The 26,447-nt window shown below is 44.4% G+C and overlaps 1 protein-coding gene across 2 annotated transcripts in view; it reads right to left on the bottom strand.

Moving 5' to 3' along the window:
• MOB2 (MOB kinase activator 2) overlaps window positions 1-26,447 on the bottom strand; it is a 100,269-nt gene that overhangs the window by 19,616 nt on the left and 54,206 nt on the right. The window contains exon 1 of one of the 2 annotated variants that reach the window (XM_068261591.1): window positions 19,084-19,234. The exons of the other annotated variant lie outside the window; for it this stretch is intronic. Coding sequence (XP_068117692.1) covers window positions 19,084-19,193 — 110 coding nt within the window. The 5' untranslated portion in view covers window positions 19,194-19,234. Of the gene's footprint in view, window positions 1-19,083; window positions 19,235-26,447 lie in introns of those variants that run through there. 2 annotated transcript variants of the gene reach the window in all.

Here is a 26,447-nt window from a genome sequence, read left to right as displayed (position 1 = left end):
CACTAGATTGAAGCTAGCCTTAAAGAGACACTGTAGTGACATATAGTAGAATGCAGCAAATTATTCAAGATGCCCACTTTTATGGTAATTTTAACTGGTTTCAGCATCAAACATTTCCTATATCTATACATTGCTGTATATTGGTAGCCCTGCCCTCTTAGTGATGCTTAGATGCGGAATTTTCACCTGAACAGCATTCTGGGAGACCAGGTATATTTTCTACTGGCTATAGAACTCTCAGTAAGGGCCCATTTCCACTAGCGCGGAAATCGGTCCGAATGCGCACAGAGTTTCCCTACAGGCAGATCGCGCAGGGGAAATTGTGTCATAGGGAATAATGCTGTCGCCGTCTGAATTCCTTGCCTTATCGATTCAGATGACATTGCTGTCAGTTTTCATGCAAGTGGCAGCGAATCCCATAGCTTTGCATTGCGCGGCTTCTGGGATTCGGCTGCGTACTCGCAGACCAGGAAATGCCGCGCATCTCATAGGACGCACGGCGGCTAGTGGAAAGGGGAGCTAAACAAATATTCTGCAGAGATCACCTGACAGGACTAAAGATGCCACCACCTATGATAACATGTCAGAATGTGAATCAGGGCTAGTGAAGACTTTACAATGGGCAAACACCGACTAAATCATTTATCATTGAATATTGTAAAAAAATATGCAATTTTATTCATGAGGTTATTTTCACTACAGTTTCTCTTTAACCTGCTGCTGAACAAGATTTTTTTGTTATTTATTTCATTTCAAGCATTTTACCTTTATACCATAACGGACTTTAAAAGAGACAGTGGAGAGTTAATATTACATTTAAAATTGTACGTTTCTTTTTTTTTTTTTAATTTACTTTTTTATTGGTTTTGAATTAGAAAAATATTAAAGTAAAATTGTACGTTTTTCGTAATAGTGAAAACTCACAACAAAGTAAACGCACTAAAACATGTAAGATGTCTGCACTAAAAACTTTATGGGCTCGTTTACACTATTGCGGTGCGGAATCGCCACATATCACCGCTGACGAAATCGCATGCGGGTGCGATTCCGCATGAGTTTTTTGCCGCGATTTCGCATAGGCAGGGTATATACGATTTTAACCATGTCACTGCCTGTGTCAATTTACATTACTTTCAATGCGAAATCGCATGCGATTTCCCTATTAAATACATTGCCTGCGATTCGCCTGCATTCCACATGCAGGCGAATTCTGCGGGCTCTGCCGTGCAGAAAAATCCTGCACAGAAAAACGCTGAAGAAAACAGACAAGTGGAAACAGGGCCATCCACTTGTATTGGTTATGCGAATCCGCATGCGGACAACGCATGCGGATTCGCTCTAGTGGAAACGGGCCCTAACATGCCCTCGCTAGGCCTGTGTGGGGATCTGCTTACCACCACGGCTAAGTGTGTTTCTATGCAGGAAAACATGCACATTTTTTTGCAGCAGCTGATGTAATTGATAGAGAAAACTGACAAAATGCGCAGTCATCATACAGAATGTCAGTTTTTTTTTCTGCATGCAAAAATCATATTACGTGTGAACTAGCCCATTGATTAACAGTTCTCTGCCTTTCATTGCAGAAAACCCGCACAAAAACAGTCAAGAGTGTTCTCAACTTCAGAAGAAGCTATCGGTGAAGCACAGACTGTCAGAGAGCTGCACACCTTGCTCCCTGTACTTGTTTGCAGAGCGCACATTTCCTGCCTCACAGGCTTGCTAATGTCAGCAACAAGCACAGACAGAACACGGGACTGAATAAACATTGATGGAAGTTTGGAACGCAGCACGATACCGCCTCCACCCCAACCATGCACACCTCTGTAACAAGATCATTAGTGTTAACGCTCCATTACCTCCCAGCAAAGAACACCGTTCCTAGGATGAGGGAAGGAACAAGATAACAGTTATACCTGTATACTGCCAAGTGTAACTATATGAGCCCCCCTAGGCCAGATCACCCATCCAGTGGTGCTTATACTCTCAGGCCTGGTTCACGTTGCACCTGATCCGGAACGGATCCGAGAAAACGGATCCGTTCTCCGTTCCGTTTGATACGTTTTGTTCATGCTTTACAACCATTTCGCATACGTTCTGTTCCTTTACAGTATGAATGAAAAACGTATGGAAAATGGACAATGGAGAAGGGAGATGGTTTCAGTGGTGGTTGTTTTTTTCAGGCCTTGTTGTGGTTCGGATAGTCTGGGTGCCCCTTATCAAAGAGCTGAGGGTGTTCTTCGACAACCACTATCAGGTCCTCCACACTGAAGTAGTGAGTGGTGTAGCTTCCAGTAGCCATGCTGTAGTGGATGGGTGATGTGGCTTGCAATGGGCCTATGTTGCTGGGCCTATGTTGCAGTGTGCCTATGCAGCAGACAGCCCGCCTGGAACTTGCTGTGCCTGACGTGGTGTGCATCGATCTGTGCCCCAGAAGTAGAGAAAATCAAAACCCGGAAGTGAACTTTTGGTATGATTCAGGTACGTTTTCTAGCCAATGGGATCAGCAGATAAGTCTGGAGGCATGCGCAGCGAGGAGACATCTGAGAATGACAGGAGGGAGAAAGATATGACTCTTGTGGAGTCTGTTTCTCAGACAGCGATATCACAGGTCCATGAGGCCTCCCCTCCTGTTTCTGATAGCCAGCCTGCCGAGCACACATTGTTGCAGCAGGAGCAGGAGGCTACATGGCAGTGGCCTTCTGCTGTGGAGATCGCAAGACAAATGAAAACGGCAACCTCCTTAAACCAGGAGCCTATTGTTTCTGCCGATAACTGTGAATCCGAAGTCATAAGAGCAGGTGAGACAGATAAACATCTCATAGGTTTGGGGGACTTAGCCTATGATTCCACCAGATGTCAGAAGTTCGCAGCCGTGTTTTCAAGGCATCCGTATGTCGGGGACATTGAACCAGAAATAGGTTTGAGGACATCCTTTGCACAATTGGAGTCTCTCATTGAGAAGAAGACCAAGGTTTGGTGGGATTTGACCACATTAAAGCAATATGTAGCTGAAAAAAATATACCTAGGGGACTTCGCATCAAAAAGGTACCCACAACATTGTATTCTGAGCAATTCATAGTGGAATGGAATGGGATCCTTACGGACTGTTCCTTGGCCTTGATGAGACTCATTATCTCCTATGAAAAAACTAAATTGGTGGACTTAAGGTTCAAAATTACTGATCTGGAAACAAATATTGTTAGATTTGAAAAATTTGAACAGTACGATAGATTGCATAACAGAATGCGTGAGAACATTGCTAAATTAGAGTCCATCATTACCGAAACAAAAAGAACCAAGTATCTGAGAGATGTTGAGGATTATAGGCGTGAGGTGGTATATGAATGGGGAAAGTGGGAGTCCATGGCTAGATCACCTAGGTCACCGAGGCCTTTTCTACGCAGTTCACGAAAGAACCAGGGTAGACGAGTCAGCTTTAGCTCTCCGGAGGTGTCGGACTTTTCAGATTCCTCGGATCGTAGGAAATCGATCCAGCCTAGGAGAGTTATGGATAACAATATTTCTGCAACCTCAAAAAACCTCCAGGGCCAGGTTACCCCCTACAGGACACAGAGAAAGAGCCGCAGGAAGGGCAGGAGATGGGGAGACGGAAGACCAGACGGGCGGGAGTGAAACATAGGACCAAAAGGGGTAGTTCAGGGGGGGGGGGTCACACCATGCAATGTAGTCAATTTATCAAAATATGAGCTCACTGATATGGAGAAAGATGTTCTCGCGAAGGGCCTCTCTTTTGCACCTACTAATCACATGGATGTTTTCACAACCATTGTGGATGTGAATAGGTTTGTGAGAACCATCCTTCTGCGAAAACATTTCTTAAAATGTGAGAGTGGGATTCCTGGGACTAAGGCTACGGTGGGCGCTACTGATATTGGAGATTTTGAGGAAACCAGGGCCAGATGGGCTTTGGACTGCCTGGCAGCTGAAAACTCAGGATTAATCTCCTTAGATGATGTTAAGCCCATCCGTGCTCGGAACCCAGACTTCTACCCTCTAGCTAGTAGGACCCCCCATGTAGAGACCTTCCAGGAGTTGGTAGAGAGGGATTTGGTGGAGCTGGAGGGTGCACGTGGTTCTAGGAACTCCAATTTGTCGCATCGGGAGCGACAGGCCCTCCAGAGTCTTAAGAATAATTCTGACATTGTTATTCGAAATGCGGATAAAGGGGGGGCCGTTGTCGTTCTCGATAGCGAGAGCTATAGAATGGAGGCTCTAAGACAACTGGGGGATCCCACAGTTTATCAGAGACTTAAGGGAGACCCCATGAGACCTTTCCAGATGGAGCTTTTTGAACTTCTGTCTTTTGGTCGAAATTTGGGGGTTTTGGATCAGAAACTTTTTGACTACTTGGCGGTGACCCATCCTGTTACCCCGATTTTCCACCACCTTCCCAAAATCCACAAGCCGGGCGCTCCCCCGGAGGGTAGGCCCATTGTGGCTGGCATTGGCTCTCTGGGGGAGCGCCTGAGCGAGTGGATTGATTCTCTGTTACAACCACTTGTGATGAGGCTTCCAGGCTTTATCAGAGACACAAAACATTTACTTGCAAGTCTAGAGGGTTTCTCTTGGAACGATCATTTTGTGTGGGTGACAATTGATGTTAAGGCCCTGTATTCATGTATACCCCATGACCTGGCCATCCAAGCCATTGAGCATCACCTTGAGAAATACTCCGCGTACTCTGAGGATTTGAGAACTTTCATTTGTCTGGCCGTCAAGTACCTCCTGTCCCGCAATTATTTCATGTTTGATGGTGGCTTCTACCTCCAGAGGTGTGACGCCTCCATGGGGGCTAAGTTTTCTCCGTCCCTAGCCAACCTGTACATGGGTTGGTGGGGGGAGTGCCACATCTTTGGAGGTGGGAGCCGCCGTCTGGGGGATGTTGCGTGGTACGGGAGGTACATTGACGACCTTCTTCTGGTGTGGAAGGGTAACCCCGAGGATATCCCCTCATTCATGATAGAGTTGAACACCAATGCCTTAAATTTACAGTTCACCTCCAATTGGGGGGTAGGTTCTATAGATTATCTGGATGTAACTTTGGTGGGAGATTCCGATGAGGGGAGGATACACTCTAGGACCTACAGAAAGCCGTGTAGCGGGAATACCACCCTTCGGGCTACTAGCTGTCACCCTAAACACACTATACGGGGAGTCCCGGTGGGGGAGTTCACCAGGGCCCGCCGTAATTGCTCGAGGGGGTCTTGGCTTGGGTGGAGTTTGAAACGGTAGGGACTAGACTGAAAGAGAGAGGGTACCCCAATTGGATGATCAATAGAGCGCAGGTCAGGGCCAATTCCAAAAGCAGAGATCTTCTGCTTAGAAATACGGGTGACTTGGATGCGAATGTTGGGGTTCCTTAACCCACTTTTGTTACAACGTACAGTGAGGAATATGACAAGATTGTGTCTATCCTTAAGTATCTCCCAGTATTGGAGGGTGATGAGGATCTACGTTGTGTTTTGCAACAGGGGGTACGCTTTGCAAGCAGGCGTGCTCCCACTTTGGCACAAACATTGTCTCCTAGTCTGTATGAGTCCCGAACCAGGTCTTCTACCTGGCTGAATGTGTTGGGCTCATACAGATGTGGAGTGAGAACATGTCACTATTGCAAGGTCCACACTCGAACCCGAGTTGCTACGTCAACCTCGAACGGACGCAGTTTCCCCATTAGGCAATTTGTTAATTGCGGGACGTCGAACGTGGTGCATCTCATTACCTGTGGGACTTGTGCCCTACAGTATGTGGGATGCACCACGAGACCGTTACGTGCTAGAATAGGGGAACATTACTGTGGTCCGGCTTGGCTTAGCACCAACGTCTCCAATGTGGCAAAGAACTTTCGCCAGGTCCACCAAGGTGACATGTCCTCTTTTTCCTTCCATGGCTTGGAGAGAGTTTTTCCTGCACAGAGAGGGGGGGGGACACAACCAAACGGCTCAAGAGCCGGGAGGCATTGTGGATTTTTAGAATGGGCACGAGACTCCCAAAAGGTCTGAACTCCCGCTGGGATCTGGCGCTTCTAACTTAGTGCTTATTCCCTCTATATATGCTGCTCCTTGATGGTTTTAATTGTACAAATCACATTTTCTATATATTTTTATAGGTTTTACCATATATTTTTTTACATTTATATACTGGTGTGGGATTCGATTGGAATTTTGTACGTTATGCCTGTAGGCCTCCCGTCTCAATTCAACACCTAGCTATGGACCAATTAGCAATGCCTGCTTGGCTTTTTTAGGTGTTGCACTCTATATTGTACATATCCCTTCCTGTGTGTGGGGATAGGGGTGTTTCCCTGGACATTGTCTCGGGAACCACCCACTCCACCGAAGGAGGGTATATAGGAGGCCTTTTGTGTTATTTGCAATCTAGCTATGAATAAGGACCAGTAGGTCCGAAACATGTCAGCTGGTGATATGTGTTGACCTTTGGATACGTCCATAAATAAAAATATAGGATTTTAGGAGCATCGTGCGGACCTTTTTCGTCTTCAAGTATTTCCTAGGACTAGCTATCCTGGTCTGGCACTGCTTTTTCTGGGGTGAGCGGTTTCCACCATTCTCTTTGATCAATGGGATCAGTATTGTCCGTTTTCCAGACACATTGTATACGTTCAGGTCCGTGTCAGTTCCGTGAAAATGGTACAGGTCGGGAAAGTCAGATCAGTTTAGCAGAACGTAGGAAGCAGATCCGTTTTATAATACCAATGTGAACTTTCCCATTGAAATGTATTGCATCCGTCCACAGATACGCTTCTACGCTCCGCTTAACGCTATGTTTTTTGTGCAATGTGAACCAGGCCTTACAATCATTAAGTATTTGGTGTTATTAGAATCGCACTGTAAGGACTTAAACACACTGTATGCAATGCGGTCAGTTTTAACTCCACTGGCAGGGAGGTTGAGGAGAACATAGGAAACCTCTCGACGAGTCAAAGACTTTCCTCTACTTAGGCAAGTATCTCTACATTAGAACTGACCGACTAAGGTCATCAATAGGCTTGATCACAGGTATTCCATTTGGCTTGAACACTAAAGGACAACTGACCTGAGGGAGATGTGGGGGCTCCCATATTTATTTCATTTTAAACAATACCAGTTCCCTGGCTATCCTGCTGATCTTTTATGCATCCATAGCCAGGCAATGTGCTTATTTAAAAAAAAAACAATAAATATGGCATCCTCCATATCCCTCTCAGGTCAGTTGTCCTTTAACCTTCTAGTGGTAAGCCTGACCCAGGCTTGGGTTGAAAAAAAAAAATGGTGGGAGCAGTAATCCCGAGCCTGGGTCAGGGTAGCTGCTGGGAGATGTAGGAAGTCAGCGCTGCAGATCGACGTTTATAACACCTCCCCAGGATCTGGATGCTGCAGCTCATCTTCATGTCCTCGGAGGCTCTCTATTCCTTGGGCGAGATCGCCATTTGTCACATGACGACAGACTGTGATCTCACCACAGGGGTAGAGTGCCACCCTGAGGATGAATTCCACAGCTGGATCTCAGGGAGGCGAGGAATGTGCAGATCTATCTGCAGTATGATTTTTTTGCTGCTTTTAGGGTCTGAGAGCACATTAGAAAAAAAATAAATACGGTAAATAAAATCATGCCGCTTTTAGACCCTACAATCTGGAAAGAATCATACCGCCTGGGAGGTTAAAGGCTCGTTTCCATTACATGCGCTGCTGTGTGCATTTCACACCTAGGAACATCAGAAAGTGTATAGACTGCAAAGATCCATTGTGCAACAGGATGTTATCGCAATGCATTGCTACACGCATAGCTGTCAGCAACAGCACTGTCTAAATCAGCGACTGGGATCAGTCCTACAAGAGAAGGCAACAGAATTGCTGTCCATTGCTGCATAACCAACACAGTCTAAATGGTCCCATTAAACTATGTGTCGTTCATGTTTGAAATGCATACCCATGGGCACAGTGTGAACAAACACTACATTTTTCTGCTTGGAGCGCCACCTGTTGAACCCACATGGCACATGTGAAATGTTCAAAGCTTATTTTTCATCATGTTACTGGGCTAAAAAGCAATTTGTTCATGTCAGAGAAAACACTTTCAGAGCACTATACAGTTCTCTTCAGTGTGGGTGAAGTAATCAGACTGACTGGCTGCCACAGGGCAACTAATACTGACAAGTCAATGTTCATTGAAAGAGGCCTAATTGGGAATACAGTACTTTTTTTTCAGTTTTTCTAGGGAGGCAATTCAAGCCAGCCTCTACAATAATAACATGATTACATAACATTCTGCTGTTTGTAGAGCGGTTCGCAATCTTACATAATGTTCTACTTACTCCTGTGCTGTAATTATCACTCCCTTGTTACATGACTTCTGTTCATACAGTTTAATCACTCATAAAAACTTTGTCCCTATATCCAGGGCAGGTACTAGACCTTTTGCTGCCAGGAGCAAGCCTGTGAGGATGCATCCCCCTTTATCCACCCCACCCCCCCCACGAAAATATATATATTTTCTAATAGGCTACTAAGAGGCGAGTGAATGGGGGTATGGCTGAGTGCAGATGCGTAGGTGGGGCAACGTGCGCGCATGAATATATACACACACACACTGCAGTTTATCTGCACAGCAGGGAAACCAGAAGGCAGAATAACTCATGGTACGGAGGAGGTGTGGCTAGCAAAGAGCAGAGCATAATTAATTTAGGGGCATCCCAGCACACACAGACTCACAACAGGCAAGCTCTGTGCTCCACAAGTAGGGCAAAAGCAGCATAGCAGAGGGAGAGACTGAAAAAGATCAAGTGAGTGTAGAGCTGATGCTGCCCCTTTCAGCCTGCTTCCCCGAATCACAATTCAGCCTGCATCATGGTAGGGCCGGCCCTGCCTATATCTGCCTAGCACTAATAATCTTACTAATATTATAAATGCGAAAGTTTGGATGTTTGTTTCTCAATCACACAACAATGGCTGAACGGATTTGAATGAAATTTGGCACACACATAATACATTACCTGGAATAACATATAGGATACTTTTTATCCCCATAACCAAAAAGTGGGCGGAGACAAAAACAAATTTCACTGGGAAAATGTAAACTGCAGCCATTCTTACACTGTTAATGGCAGGGTTCTCAAACTTTGCACAGTTGATCACTGGGTGACTGGGATTAATATTAAGAAAAGTGGTTGGATCTTAAAAAAAAATAATCAAAATTAATCTATTGATTTTCAATGGGAATTTTTAATTGCTGCCATTCTTGCACAGTTAATGGCCGAGTCAAATTCGGAAAAGAGGGTGGAGCCTCAGACAGCCAATCAGATTTGATTATTGATGCCAAAGACTGCAAAGCTCACAAACTATTTTAGGCATCAATCTTTCTCAATATCGCGCAACATAGTTCAACGAAAATTTGTTAAACGATGTATCACAATGCACGCCACCCGCAGCGATAGCCTATTTTTCAACAACCGCCATGTCCAATTGAGTCATGGAGGATCGTTCTAATCCCCAATGACTTTTGCTGCGATCAAATAAACAATCTTTACACAATCATTTCCAATGCTGCAAACGACGTTTGATGATTTGGCCAGATGGATCGGGGAACGAATATCTGAGGGGTGATCTGCCGGGGGTACTCAGCTTTAAATCGGACATGGCGGTTGTTCATGGCGCCGTCATAAAACATAATTTAACAAGTTTTCGTTAACTGATGTTGCGCGGAGTCATGAAAAAGATTGTTCTTCACACCAAATAGTTTAGAAAAAAAATCACTTAGTGGGTATGGGCCTTTAGTGTGCTGATACATAACCAGTGTACAGATGTTGCCTTGCTATATCTATGGCGGTGCAGTGCTGTTCACCCTTACACTGGACTGTACCTACAGCTCCACACAGAGCCCTTTGTACAAAGCTCTTCTCAGCGCCGGATGTGTCTTTTACCTTCTCATACAAATCTACATTTGTTCTTCACATACATCTGCCAGACCACAGTTTTCAGAACTCTGCATTAATATGCTCACGGCAGAGGAACATGGTATATCTGTACCTCCACACAACTGACAAGCCTGGAGCTGGACAGGGTATATCCTGCACACTGAATACACTCCACAAGCCCTACTGCAGTCTTATCAAGCTACATACACACTTTCCATACAGGTTGTCCAATATGATCATAGCATTTTACTGTACAAACACACTACTTGGCTATCTGCTAAGCAGCATGTACTGCACTGTGGAGGGAGTAGGATGAGTAGCAGCAAGCTTCTAGCACCTGTGCCTGGAAATAACAGCTATCGGGCAAGGTTATCTAGTACTCCTGATTAAAAAGAAAAGTTATGGCTTAGAGTGTGTACGAGGCCTAGAGCTCGATATATTAAAGTCGCGTGGCCCCAGCCCTCCACTAGCAAGCGATCCGCTAGGTGGATAAACTTACAGCCACTACCTTTGTTGGCGCTGCTTGCCTTACCCCCACCATGTGAATTCATATTGGCGCCACTCCGCTTCCTGCATAGCAACAAAACACGTTGTCAGCTGTACAACTCTACAGTTGATTCTGCATCTGTAAAGTAAGAGGTATATGGTGGTTGCCATATTTATTTTATTTGAATCTATGCATGTTGCCTGGCAGTCCTGCTGATCTCTTCGGTTGCAGTAGTGTATGAATCACACACCTGAAACAAGCATGCAGCTAATCCAGTCAGACTTCAGTCAGAAACATCTGATGGGCATGCTTGTTCAAGGTCTATGGCTAAAGGTAAACAGAGGCAGATGACCAGCAGGACAGCCAGGCAATCTGCATTGTTTAACAGAAAATAAATTTGTCAGCTTGCATTAAGAGAGGTGGCGGCGTGCAGAGACCAGAACTGGTTGTATTTTTTAGACGTGCATACAACAGATGTATCTGCAAGCTGTATTTATTTCCTCACGCTAGCCATCATCGCACACAGAGTTTGCAGCTTAGCCTTCCCTGCATGCAATACAGAACTAAAAATGGCCCACTTAATGCATGACTGACTATGTGCACACAAAACATTCAACAAATTATGGTTTTAAACTAAAGGTTACCAAGCACCACTACTCTGATTGAAAATGCCTATTGTGATATCAAAATTTCTCTGATAGAAAACATATCTTGGGATTCTGATTATTGTACGGCCTATCTCGGTCTTGCTTGGCGGTTGGAAACAGCTGTTCTTTCCCACAATGCAACGAGGTTCACAGACAGCAAACTGTCAGTACCGTGGCCCTGACATCACACTGTAGGAGGGGTTTCACCACAAGATCAGCCATACAGAGCCCCTTGATGATCTATTCTAGAAAAGGTAAAGATTTCTCTTGGAAAAGGGGGTATCCGCTCATGATTGGGAGAAAGTTTAATCCAGTGTTAAAAGTTCCTTTTTACAACTGAACATCAACTGGAACTCCTTCCAGGTACTGCCTGAGGATTGCTATCCTGCTGAGAGAATTGGCTTTCCTCACGTTATCTAAAAAAATGAAAATCCTTTTTCTAATCAATTATTGATAGAGATGTAGATCACAAATCAACCGAAAAGTCCCTCAATTTTCATCTGCTTCAACGTTTACATTCATCCAATGAATCCACTAAAATGTCTAACAGCGTATGGCAAACTTAAAGGGAAGGTCCAAACAAAATTAAAAAAATGAGTTTCACTTACCTGGCGGTTCTACTAGCCCCATGCAGCCATCCTGTGCCCTCATAGTCACTCACTGCTGCTCCAGTCCCCCACTGGCAGCATGCCGACTACGGAGGTCGGCGGGCTGCATTGCGTACATTTTTACGCATTCCAGTTAGTGCGGGAACATTAACACATACATTTTACGCGTTAGTGGATCAATGCGTAAAAATGTACACATTAAACCACTAACGCGTAAAAATGCATGTGTTAATGTTTCTGCATTAGCGTGAATGCGCAAAAATGTACGCAATGCGGCCCTGCCGACCTCCGAGGTCGGCATGCTGCCAGTGGGGGACTGGAGCAGCAGTGAGTGACTTCGAGGGCACAGGATGGCTGCATGGGGCTGGTAGTAGCCCCAGGTAAGTGAAACTCATTTTTTTATTTTGCTTGGACCTTCCCTTTAAGACAAAATATAATGAAATATTTATTGGCAAGCAGTAAAATTTAACTTCATCCAACATTCAACTGACCTATTAATTAGGAACAAAGGCAGATTGCATTTTGTTTTTTCTACTTTCATCCTTGAAAACTGTTTGCAAATGGTCCCGCACCCTTCTGCTAAAAGCAATAGCCAACTCTCTGCAGGACAAAAGGTAACAGGCAGTCACGTGACCGGAGAAATCCAGAGTCATGTTTACACCATGTGACATCTACATCATGAATCCTCCAATTACCACACATACAAACAGATCTGAATTAGTCCTTTAATGTTACTTGGGGATTTGTTTTTGGCAAATTTAAAGCATGTAATGGTGAGCTCTGGCTGCATTACTGACCCACATACAAGGTTATTTGTAAAGATTTTTTTTTTAATATAAATTGGTAAAAATGGCCAGAACAATTACGTAGTAGTTAATCTACATATGAAGTAAACCATGTCCGTACAGTAGAATCTCATTATAGCAAACCGTGATGTAGTAAACCTCTAGATATAGTAAACCCAGGCCTCAGGTCCCAGAAATGTACCTGTATAGGCTGTCATACACTGGTCGATTGCCACCAGATCGACCAGCAGATAGATCCCTCTGTGATTGAATCTGATCAAAGAGGGAGCTAATGGCTGCCTACACCACAAACAGATTTTGAATAGATTTCACTATGAAACAGATTCTCAATCTGTGGAGCTGCCGCTGCACCCCCCAAACGCCTCCCCCACCCCCCGCATTCATTACCTGATCCAGTCTCCGCTGTCTCTCTTCTCCGCTCTGGGCTCCAGCTTCACTTTACTTCCTGTTGGGGGAAGTTTAAACAGTAGAGGGCGCACTACTGTTTAAACTTCCTGTCGGGACAAGAAGTAAGTGAAGCCAGCCATAGCCCAGCGCGGCAAATGTACAGCAGGGACTTGCGCCGGCCGGATCAGGTAATGTATTGCCGCCAGCGTCAGTCGTCGGACATTCGAACGCCGCTATCGACGAACTCCCAGCCGGCGATCGAGTGAAATCTTCCGCACGGAGAGATCGACGGAAACGATCGATTTCGGATGGAAATCGATCGTTCGGTCAGCGTTTGCGCAACGATTTCACAGCAGATTCGATCACAGTGATCGAATCTGCTGTATATCGGCGGGAAATCGGCTAAGTGTATGGGCCCCTTATGACCTGTATACAATGTATGACCAATTCTGATATACAGTAGTACTGATATAGTAAGCTTCTGATATATTAAACTACCTTTCCTGGTCCCTTGGAGTTTACTATAAAAAGGATTCTACTGTACTCACTTGAGATGTTTTACTCCCATGGCAATGGCACAAAAGCCAGGGCATTTAAACCCTGTTTAAAGGCCGGTTTTACACTTGTTTCTTTTTTGTGTTGCAGTGCCGTATTGCATCACAAACCTCACTCATTTGACCCTGCAGCAGAATGAACCAACATCATATGCATAGCACCCCCCCCCCCCCCCCCTCCATCATGTACTCCCTGCTAAGCATTCCTGTCAGTCTGTGCATGTGCACTATGACGCGGCCAACTCCATCGTTTACGCTTACCACGTTACCCATAGATTTCCATTACCCCAAGCAATGTGCATTAAAGGATACCCGAAGTGACAGGTGACATGATGAGATATACATTGGTATGTACAGTGCCTAGCACACAAATAACTATGCTGTGTTCCTTTTTTTTTCTCTCTCTGCCTGAAAGAGTTAAATATCAGGAATGTAAGTGGCTGACTCAGTCCTGACTCAGACAGGAAGGGACTACAGTGTGACCCTCACTGATAAGAAATCCCCCTTTTTATCTCTTTCTTGCTATAGTTGGAATTTCTTATTAGTGAGGGTCACACTGTAGTCACTTCCTGTCTGAGTCAGGACTGAGTCAGCCACTTACATACCTGATATTTAACTCTTTCACGCAGAAAAATAAAAAAGGAACACAGCATAGCTATTTGTGTGCTAGGCATTGTACATACACGTCCGTCTCATGTCACTTCGGGTATCCTTTAAGCAAAGTGCAGTGTTCTCCCCAGGCTCTTTTAGCCGGGTTCTCCACCTGGCTAGTTTTGGTGAGCACCCGGCTATTATCGGCTCACCACCTCCTATGCTGTAAGCATAGTTGCTCACAGAAGCACCGGCCCTGTATTCTCTCATCTCGCCCCACCCGGCTACTTTTTCATGCCACCCGGCTGGTAAAAAATTCTGGGGAGAACACTGCCGTGCTTGCGGTAGCACACTGCAGCCCTTGTGTAGGATTGGATGCTTCCTGCATAGACTTTTATTGCTTTTGCGCCCCTGTACGAATAGGGTAATGCAACACAGGTTTTGACTCCTGGTGTAAAATTGGCCTAAAAAGTGTTTAGTGTTGTTTGCTTCTTACAGCCACAGTAGGCCTTCAATGCTGTTGACTGCCCTGCCAGTCCTGTCTGTCATCACCATTCCAGTCCACAGTCTGTCATTGTAACCCTAGCCAGCCTAATCCACATTCTATCTCACCTTGCTCCCTGCCACTCCTGTCAATAGTCAGTCGTACATATGCCATCCTGCCCTCTCCACACTGCAGGCTTCCCACTCCTGCCCTCTCACTGCAGGCTTCCCACTCCTGCCCTCTCCACACTGCAGGCTTCCCACTCCTGCCCTCTCCACACTGCAGGCTTCCCACTCCTGCCCTCTCCACACTGCAGGCTTCCCACTCCTGCCCTCTCCACACTGCAGGCTTCCCACTCCTGCCCTCTCCACACTGCAGGCTTCCCACTCCTGCCCTCTCCACACTGCAGGCTCCCTACTCATGTTTCAGTCACTGGTGGGAGCAACCCCGAGGGCCAGAACCTGGTGGTTACGGTCAGCAAAATCCATCAGAGATCGGGCACCAGGGTGTTACACCATAAGTGCTCAATTGTTGCCCTAAGTAATGATGTCATATGCATAAGTATGTAAGTATGTATGTATGTATGTATGTATGTATGTATGTATGTCAATGTTACACAAGTAATGTTATGCTAGATTTTCATTACAGTCTGCCTCTGCTACAACTTTCTAATACTAAACTTGCTGGAAACTATAGCAACCGCATACAGATTTGTACTCCGGACTTCCCAGAATTCTCATCTGTTTGTGCCTCAGGCTCAAGGCTTACCCAGAAGTCAGCACATATCAGGAGGCAAAACATCCAGCATCTAATTACACAGAAAATGAGAGCACAGGATTGTCTACAAATGCTGGAAAACATGGTGGGGATGCCCTATGTCTTATATAATAATTACATCAAAACCTTTATCCTGGCTGCATGTAAAATAAAGTCAGTCATGCTTAGTGGTGACTTGCTATCCAGAGCACAACAGGTACAGATCTTCATATGACTGGGTGCCGGCTATTGACAACAATCTAACCTGCACTCATTCCCTAACTGCAGCTTGGCCTCAGCTGCCAACACACATACAAGAAACTTTCTCAACTATTAACCCTTTCCAATCCACCAACAGTGGACTGTTCTCCCAGCTCCGGATGTCGGACTATGTACGCTAAGGAGCAATATGGCTGCCGATGGCCACTCCGCCATCGGATCTAATCCGACACAGCAGCAACCCCTTCTGCTCTATATTACATGGGTGCATTCAGGCTCCCCACGCCACCAGATTTATTCTGACACAGCCTCAGGTCCTTCTGATCACGCTACCCCCCCCCCCCCCCCGTCACCAGGCTGTGTAATTATGACCACCCGGGGTACAATGTGTGAGATAGTGCTGGCTCTACCTGGCTCCCCTCGGCACACAGAAATCACCCATTTCTCCTACCACGCAGCGGGAAAGAAATGCTGAGGGGTATGTGTCTGGAAAATGGATTGGAAAGTGTCAATACATGCACACTCCCCAAAAAAGATCTAGAACTAGTGAAAAAAACAAACAAAACATAAAAACACTACTATGAAAGATCATTGGATTGGGTATTCTCTAGGAATGAGATTTGTAATTTAAACCCGATTAAATGTAATATACAGCTGCTACATAGCTTCTTTAATGGAGACATAACAAATAAAAGAGTCCTTTTTAATTTCAGTTATACAGCTTTTTTTGCATCATTCTCTAATATTTGCAGTTTACAAACTACACTCTGAATTTTACACAATGAAACAGAGCAGAGCTAATGACCCCTTCAACTTCCCTGCAGTAAAATCTTATCTAAAGTTGTATTTCACTGTTTCTTTGATGCAAGTGCTTCAGAAAATAGCACTGTAGCCGACCAAGTTGGGTCGGAGAGCTCAGACAAGCTCTTTTGTATAGATAACAAGTGAAGTTCCTGACCTCTGCCACCACCAAACTCCTCATCCATGCCCTCATAATTTCCCGCCTTGACTACTGCAATGCCCTGCTGTCTGGTCTCCCTATGACCTGAACAGCCCCACTGCAGTCCATCATGAATGCGGCAGCCAGAATTATCCACTGCTCCCATCGCTCCACCACGGCAGATCCCCTCCTAGAATCCCTCCACTGGCTTCCTATCCAGTCCAGAATCAGATTCAAGATACTGTGTCTGACCTACAAATCTGTCCACAAAACCTGTCCAACCTACATTTCCGATCTTACTCAGAGGTACACACCTAGCCGCTCACTCCGCTCTTCCAATGAACTTCGCCTAACCGCCCCCCGCATCACCCAGTCCCATGCACGCCTCCAGGACTTCTCAAGAGCTGCTCCAACACTATGGAACTCCCTACCTCCACCCATTAGGGCAGCCCCCTCCTTCAACATCTTCAAGAAAGCCCTCAAAACTCACCTTTTCACTCTGGCCTACTACCCCTCACAAGTGCTCTAAACCTACAGCTGAACTCTGGTCCCCTGCCATTCGTGTCCTTACCTCTCCCTCTAGATTGTAAGCCTTTGGGCAGGGTCCTCCTCCTTTTGTGTCCTACCTGATCTGGCACCTCCATTACTGTGAACCCATGCTATGCATCTGAGTGAATATAACTTGCCTAATCTCCATGCTTCCATCCAGTGACTGACTAAGCATTACCTTGTACTAATACTGTGCTGTGTGATCTGGTTTTCTTGTATTCCTGTATTGTCATATTGCTGTATGTCACCCCTAAATATTGTCTGTAACCTAAATTAATGTTCAGCGCTGCGTAATATGTTGGCGCTTTATAAATACAATAAATAAATAAATAATAAATAAATAAGTTTCTTAAGTCTTCCTTACTGGAAACAATGTGATACTCATATATTTGCTACTAATGTTCTACATCTTAGCTGTACTACACATACAACTCATCATAAAATTATTTTCACTTCAGATTCCCTTTAATGGGGAAATCAGACCACTCTTCTTTCTGTAAAAGTTTGAACATGAGCAGAGAGAAGTGAACATGAGTTTGCATTGCTGCTTCAAGGAGAAGTGCTACATTTAAAGGGAACCTTAATTGAGAGGGATATGGAGGTTTCCTTTTAAACAATACCAGTTGCTTGGAAGTCCTGTTGCTCTCATTGACCAAAGTAGTGGCTGAATCACACACCTGAAACAAGCATACAGCTAATCCAGTCTGACTTCAATCAGAGCACCTGATCTGCATGCTTGTTGAGGGGCTGTGGCTAAAAGTATTAGAGACACAGGATCAGGAGGAGAGTCAGGGAACTGGTATTATTTTAAGGGGAAAAATCCATACCCTTCTCAGTTTAGGTTCCCTTTAAAGACAATACAATGCCTGGCAGAAGCTGCTTACCATTATCACAGCGAGGGTGTGTGGGAAAAGCTCTGAAACTTTACATTTTAACTTCCTTCAGGAAACACTTTAAGCAACAATGTAATTGCAACAATACCAGGACACTTTTACTTAGCACATCCCAGATTGTGCCTTTAAAGGAGAACTAGACTTTCCACACATAATTTCCACCCAGATAAATCAAAACTCTAGTAGGATGTACATTGTACAGTAACATAATTTAACAGACGAGACATCCTTCCATTACAGACACAGTAGCACTAAATGAAACTACACTGCAAGGGGCCAGATCAGTGCCCATGCTAAACAAAGGCTAGCTAAGAAATGATTTGAGGAGCACGGGAGGACAGAGATAACAGTGATTCTTATTTATGATTTTTGTGTTTGGACCTCAGTATAAGCCTCTTGAGCCTGCCCATCAGAGAGGTGCAGAAGCAGGAAACCCATGACAGAAGGTGTGCTCACTTGCCATATGTCCACATGATAGAAGTCATATTTCCAGTACCCCTAGACAGGACACATCTAATGCAAGTGCTTCTTAGCTGAAGAAAAATAATCATATTGCTTTAAGTTACATAATTATGCCTAATTTTATTTATCTTTATAATTTTGGAAATGTACTTGATTTCAATAAACCGACTGACAAGCAAGGGTAGGCATATTATTTGCCGGCGGCATCGGGTACACAAACCTGCCAAAATGCAATCCATCATAATAAGTTTTGAGATTGAAAACATTAATACATAAAAAGATTGAAGCATAGTTCATAAAAAAAAAATATATATATGTACATATGACACACTATCTCAACAGGAATACACATTGTACACCTTAGAGGTGTACCTATTGCCAGTAGTAAAGAGCTTTCCACTGAACCTCACTAGTACTGATTAGTAAAGGAAAACAAATCTTACAGGTTGTTCTGGGCAACAGTCTGTTACTCCCCTTATAATATACTTGTGCCATACTCCGTACTCTACTAGGATAGCCAGGCATATCATGGAACACTAGAGCCCAACATTCAGGACCATCGCAACAAGAGGAGCCTGCATGCACATTACATAACCCATACCATCTGCAAGTCACAACATGTGAGCTGCGATAGTTATAGAACTCACACAGGTAAAGCGGAGCTGATACTAACTGGTTAACCCCCTCCTCGTCTACAGCCACATGGAATTCTTCACAAGACTATGTGAAGAGATCAGCAACCACAGCTAATATACCACAAACTCCTACCTCAATACTCTGCCCACAGCCTGCAGGACCATCTTGCAACTAAATCCAGGTTTGGGGCTGCCGGTGAGCAGGGTCCTGTCTGAAGAGAGTGGAGTGGGGTCTCCCAGCATTCTCACATAATACACAGACAGCACAATGACAGGAGCAGCTCCAAAACTTCCCAGCACATCCAGTAAAAGGGAAACCAAGCCCTCCCAGGTCCTCCTCCAATGGTAGCCTGAGGAGGAGAGAGGGAGGGAGGCAAGGAGGAAAACAAACAGGCTGAAAGGTCTTATTCATAGAGAGGAGGAGAGCTGTCCTATCCAAGATCCCCTTCTTCCCAAATATGCACTACTGACATGTCTAGGGAAGCATACCTTCTCAGCACTACACAGAACAGGGAGCGCACGCCTGTCAATTATATACTAATTAACAACTTTACTAAAACCTAATAACTAATTCCTGAGCTGACCTAATAACTAATTCCTGAGCTGACAAAGTCAGCGTCACAAAACAGTCTGAAGTGATGGTGTGATTGATGTAAACCATGGTATGTTTCACTATAATAGTCAGGGATTCTCATTAACTACAGCATTTTCTCAGAACGGAGCCCAATGATGAAAGCACATTTGGTTCTACTCAGAAGGGATATTGCTGGATTTTGCAGGAAAACACAACATGTGCCATGAATTGGCGTACCTGGAAAAAAGGGCGTAGGGAATTGTCGCTAGTAGAATATCTGTAAAATAACCAATATTTTACTACTTAATTCCAATAGCAAAATATTGGTAATCTTTACCGATATTTTACAATGTCTAAACCTAACACGACTCTCACACAGAACCCGCTTTCTTTCTATGCCTAACCCCAAGACCTCCCTCTATCAATGCCTAACCCTAAGACCTCTATCAATGCCTAACCCCAAGACCTCCCTCTATCGATGCCTAACCCCAAGACCTCCCTCTACCGATGCCTAACACCAAGACCTCCCTCTACCAATGCCTAACCCCAAGACCTCCCTCTACCAATGCCTAACCCCAAGACCTCCCTCTACCAATGCCTAACCCCAAGACCTCCCTCTACCAATGCCTAACCCCAAGACCTCCCTCTACCAATGCCTAACCCCAAGACCTCCCTCTACCAATGCCTAACCCCAAGACCTCCCTCTACCAATGCCTAACCCCAAGACCTCCCTCTACCAATGCCTAACCCCAAGACCTCCCTCTACCAATGCCTAACCCCAAGACCTCCCTCTACCAATGCCTAACCCCAAGACCTCCCTCTACCAATGCCTAACTCCAAGACTTCTCTCTATCAATGCCTAACCCCAAGACCTCCCTCTACCGATGCCTAACCCTAAGACCTCTCTCTACCGATGCCTAACCCTAAGACCTCCCTCTACCGATGCCTAACCCTAAGACCTCCCTTTACCAATGCCTAACCCTAAGACCTCTCTCTACCGATGCCTAACCCTAAGACCTCTCTCTACTGATGTCTAACCCTAAGAACTCTCTCTACTGATTATAAGAAATCAGATAGCGCTAATAGAACATTTATCAAAATTTAATATAAGATCAATAATTAAAATATAATAAAATAGATTGATAGAAATTAGTGGGTTGTTATGTAAACTTCATTGTAATGAGTAAACATTAATTGTTGTGTCTCAGAGCTGTTCCATCTGTAATGGTGACTTTTACAACAGAGGGTCTTTCCAGAGATAATACTCTTCAATGGTGAATAGTAGTTGGCACGTGATGCCTTTAAAACCTCTATAGGAGTGACATCATATAAATGTTCCTTTCTCAGATGATATCTGTCATACAGCAAAGATTATCCACTAATGCGTTCCAAACTTCATACTTTCAATGATCACAACACTCGAGTTTCTTCACTAAGCTTAGCCTTCTCATTTGATATAGGACAGTGATCGTTTAGTGAGTACTCACGATCCCCGTATCAGACTAGGACTTGCCGTTGAACTTGCACAAAGTCTTTGCGGGAGCCGCTCAATCTCAATGGCCCCGGCCGGCGGCACAATGAGAGAGACTGACACTCTGCGCGATGGAAGCTGCAGGGTCGGGCAGTCTGCCCGGCTCCCGGGAAGAGAGGCAGTGGAGCTGAAACACGAACTCCGTAACTCCACACTGTTTGCTGATGGTAAGCGGACGCCCCCTTCCGCGTAGCGTGTGACGTCACACGTATTGCCTGACGCTGACGTTTCGGAAGGTACGCCTTCCTTTCTCAAAGCTGGCAAAACGAGAAGTGGAGGGGGCTGTCTCTTATACTGTGTAGACTCGCTGGTTGTCATGGTCACAGCGGCAAGTGTCAGTCAAAGGCAAATAGCTCTATTTCACTGTTCAAGCCATGTGGTTTTAATGTATTTAGAGTATAGATCCAATTAGATTCTCTTCTCGACATTTGTTGGATAAAGTCTCCTCCCCTCCATGGTTTCAAAACTTTCTCTATAGCACAGGGTTTCAATAGGGTTTCCCTCTCTCTAGCTCCTGCTTTTTCTCTTGCTTGTGTTACTAACTCCTGTGGGTATCCTTTCTGTACAAACCTAGTTTGTAGAGTGTTGGCCTCCACTATTGAAAGAGAAACCAAGGATGGACACACAGAATGGTCATCAGTTGGCCCTTATCATGAATTACTCAGCGCAGGCTAATAAAGTAAGGACTATAATTAATACTGGAGAATACTAAGGAGAAGACCCTGTCCTCACTCCTTTGCTCCCCGCCCACCCAAAAATTGTTCTTGGATTTTCTAAAAACAATTTTTGGGTGGGCGGGGAGCAAAGGAGTGAGGACAGGGTCTTCTCTTAGTATTCTCCAGTATTTATTAATTATAGTCCTTACTTTATTAGCCTGCGCTGAGTAATTCATGATAAGGGCCAACTGATGACCATTCTGTGTGTCCATCCTTGGTTTCTCTTTCAATAGTGGAGGCCAACACTCTACAAACTAGGTTTGTACAGAAAGGATACCCACAGGAGTTAGTAACACAAGCAAGAGAAAAAGCAGGAGCTAGAGAGAGGGAAACCCTATTGAAACCCTGTGCTATAAAGAAAGTTTTGAAACCATGGAGGGGAGGAGACTTTATCCAACAAATGTCGAGAAGAGAATCTAATTGGATCTATACTCTAAATACATTAAAACCACATGGCTTGAACAGTGAAATAGAGCTATTTGCCTTTGACTGACACTTGCCGCTGTGACCATGACAACCAGCGAGTCTACACAGTATAAGAGACAGCCCCCTCCACTTCTCGTTTTGCCAGCTTTGAGAAAGGAAGGCGTACCTTCCGAAACGTCAGCGTCAGGCAATACGTGTGACGTCACACGCTACGCGGAAGGGGGCGTCCGCTTACCATCAGCAAACAGTGTGGAGTTACGGAGTTCGTGTTCCAGCTCCACTGCCTCTCTTCCCGGGAACCGGGCAGACTGCCCGACCCTGCAGCTTCCATCGCGCAGAGTGTCAGTCTCTCTCATTGTGCCGCCGGCCGGGGCCATTGAGATTGAGCGGCTCCCGCAAAGACTTTGTGCAAGTTCAACGGCAAGTCCTAGTCTGATACGGGGATCGTGAGTACTCACTAAACTATCACTGTCCTATATCAAATGAGAAGGCTAAGCTTAGTGAAGAAACTCGAGTGTTGTGATCATTGAAAGTATGAAGTTTGGAACGCATTAGTGGATAATCTTTGCTGTATGACAGATATCATCTGAGAAAGGAACATTTATATGATGTCACTCCTATAGAGGTTTTAAAGGCATCACGTGCCAACTACTATTCACCATTGAAGAGTATTATCTCTGGAAAGACCCTCTGTTGTAAAAGTCACCATTACAGATGGAACAGCTCTGAGACACAACAACAATTAATGTTTACTCATTACAATGAAGTTTACATAACAACCCACTAATTTCTATCAATCTATTTTATTATATTTTAATTATTGATCTTATATTAAATTTTGATAAATGTTCTATTAGCGCTATCTGATTTCTTATATTCAATTTTTATTCGAGGTATTGGGATACCTCTATCAGAATTAGCTGCTCACCAGTGGCGCAACACCTCCATCATCTTTGAGATTTATCTATTCTGCTATCCCAGGGTAGGTGTTGCTGCCGCAATGTCGGTAACCATTCCAGCCAGTGCCAATTTGTGGCAATATAGGGAAGATCGTTTGGGCAGATTAGAAAAGTTTTTCTGCCGGGAATCCAATCAGGGGATCAAATTGTTTGAAAAAGACGCAATTAAGTCACACTGCAGAAATTTAGAAAAAATGTTGATACAGGAGACTAAGAATCTATGGGAAGTCTATACATTAGAACGATACCACTCACACAATATAGTTCCACCTGGCTTGGAAGTAAAAAAAAAGTATCATCCTTTGATCTACAATCAGAATCAGCACAGTTGAGATGGGACAGGATGTTTAAAGGGTTCTCCCTACAAGTAATGGAGTTCATTCTTGAATTGAGGAAAATACAACTTCTCGAAACAGGAGAAGATATAAAACAAGTATATAAACAAATAGAGCCATTCCGTCAAAATGACTTCTACAAACATCTAGAATCAAGTATACAAATTAGACTGACTACCTTGGAAGGGGATATTATTCAACGCAAAAAGAAAAAATTTGAAAGGGATGGACTTTATGGGGAGGAGAAACCGTTAGCCAGGCATCCAAAGGTGAGTCCTGAAGGTGCATGGGAATTAGAAGAGGTATCCTTGGAGGAAAATTTCAATGAGGAACTAGACTGCATTAAAGATGATGAGAAGATACAGACAGATGTTGCAATTATTGTGAATGAGGAAGTCTCAGGATTAACCCCACCCATAGTGGATCTGTCCCCCAAAGTCGCTACTGAAGAAGGAACTACTACTGGGAAGGTTGAGGGTGAGCAGGGGGGAAGGCTATCAGAACCAATCACTAGGGGAATCATCATTGAGAGGGCTGTTGGTGAGTCAGAAGGAGGACTTATAGAACCAACCATTTTAAAGGATAATTTACAGAAAACTCCAGAAAGGGGAGTTATGGCTGCCATGGGTCAAGACTTAGAGGTAGCTAGCAATACTGAGGCCACGCAGGAGATTTTGACTAGTGGAGGGGAAATAAGATGTGAGGGAGGACCTAACCCCACAAATATCAAGCAAGCTCAAGGGAGGGATATGCAGAACATCATTCAACCGGTCCCCACACACAATAGGTATGAGGCACTTGGGGCTAACCCCAAGAGCAACACACATTTTTTTAGATTATCGTACTAACTTAAGATTTGGGGCGCCAAATTTTCAGCGGGAGACAAGAAGCACCACCAATCAACATCAACAGATGCAAAAAATGCCACCAGACAAGAAACGCCAACAACAACAAAAATTAGACCAGTTCATAGACAGAAACAGAAACATGAGGTCAGATTGCGAGGAAGGAGGGGGAGGGGACTCTCTAAAAAAATCCGCCAAACTGAGGAGGAGCACCGAGTACAAGTAGGTGTGGGGGAGGATGGGGTGTTCAATCTCAGTCAAAGACCGATCTCTGAGATTGAGCAGAATATATTAGCGAAGGGTATGAAGTTCGCCCCATCTAATAAGCTGAACAAGTTTGAAGCTTTTATCAGCGTCAAAAAATTCATGAGGAACTTATGTTTAAAAAAACATTTTGTTAAAAATATTGGGGTGAAGGAGACCACCAATTGTGAACCGGACCAATTTGTACATTCAGGTTTAAAGAACAAATCCAAGTTCCATCCATTAAATGAATCTAGTAAACCCATGAATGCCTTCGAAACATTAGTATTGGAGGATCTAAACAAATTGAATAATCGTTTTACAGATAATCTGACGCCTATAGAAAGGAGAGCATTAAGGACACTGCAGAACGATGAATCCATTATCATTCGCCCCGCTGACAAGGGGGGGGGGGGGGGGGGTGTTGTGATTCAAAATCTAGAGCAATATCATGTGGAGGCTTTACGTCAGCTTTATGATGTCAGCACATATCAAGTTTTAAAACTAGATCCAACTTTTAAGTTCCTCAGAAGATTGGAGAATTTTTTTAAGGAAGGCAAACAGAGGGGGGTTTTAGATGATGATGAATTTGCATTTTTATATGTGGACAAACCCAGAATACCAGTATATTATCATCTCCCTAAAATTCATAAGACTCTAGACAATCCCCCAGGAAGACCCATTATATCGGGGATTGGGTCCATGACGTCCAACTTATCGAAATATGTAGATCACTATTTACAGAGAATAGTAAAGTCTACCCCGTCCTATATTAAAGACACCAGACATTTTCTTGAAACATTGTCAGAATATCAATGGGCGGAGGACCACTGGCTTTGCACATTAGATGTTACTTCACTGTACACGGTGATACCGCACACTAAGGGAGTGGAGGCAGTTCAATTTTTTTTGGAGGAAGATGGCATTTTAGAAAAGGAGCAGATTCAGTTTATCTTGGAGAGCATTTTTTTTATATTGAAGCATAATTATTTTAAGTATGGTGAGGAGTACTTCCTCCAGAGCACCGGGACGGCGATGGGGACGCGATTCGCTCCGGCGTTCGCAAATTTATACATGGCCCACTGGGAGAGGTTTATTCTCGGTGGCCCCATGGGCCCCGGAGCCGCCCTGGTGCTCTGGAGGAGGTTTATAGATGATGCCTTCTTTATTTGGAAGGGGACACAGGCTAATTTGGAGGAATTTTTAAGGTGGATTAATGTGAATAAATATGGCCTGAAGTTTATGGGGGATTTCAGTAGAGAGACCGTCAACTACCTAGATCTTACAGTATTCTGTGAAAATAACAAAATCATGACAAAGACCTTCTTGAAGCCAGTTGATACCAACAGTTATATTAATAGGGACAGCTGCCATCATCTTAAATGGCTTACCAATATACCTCAGGGGCAATTCCTGAGGTTGAGGAGAAACTGTTCTAAACTGACTGATTATGAAGTGGAGGCCAACACTCTACAAACTAGGTTTGTACAGAAAGGATACCCACAGGAGTTAGTAACACAAGCAAGAGAAAAAGCAGGAGCTAGAGAGAGGGAAACCCTATTGAAAGAGAAACCAAGGATGGACACACAGAATGGTCATCAGTTGGCCCTTATTATGAATTACTCAGCGCAGGCTAATAAAGTAAGGACTATAATTAATAAATACTGGAGAATACTAAGAGAAGACCCTGTCCTCACTCCTTTGCTCCCCGCCCACCCAAAAATTGTTTTTAGAAAATCCAAGAACATTGGAAATTTGGTGGCCCCAACAGTTAAGAACCCTAAGAAGATCATGAAGCAGCTAGGTTATTTTAGAAAATGTGGCTTCTGTAGAGCCTGTAGGGAGAATGGTTTACCTGTGGAAAAAAT

The sequence above is a fragment of the Hyperolius riggenbachi genome, chromosome 11 (genome assembly GCF_040937935.1).
Source record: "Hyperolius riggenbachi isolate aHypRig1 chromosome 11, aHypRig1.pri, whole genome shotgun sequence".
Lineage (NCBI taxonomy): Eukaryota > Metazoa > Chordata > Amphibia > Anura > Hyperoliidae > Hyperolius > Hyperolius riggenbachi.
Note: the sequence above shows the minus strand (reverse complement) of the source record. Positions and strands in the feature narration are given on the sequence as shown.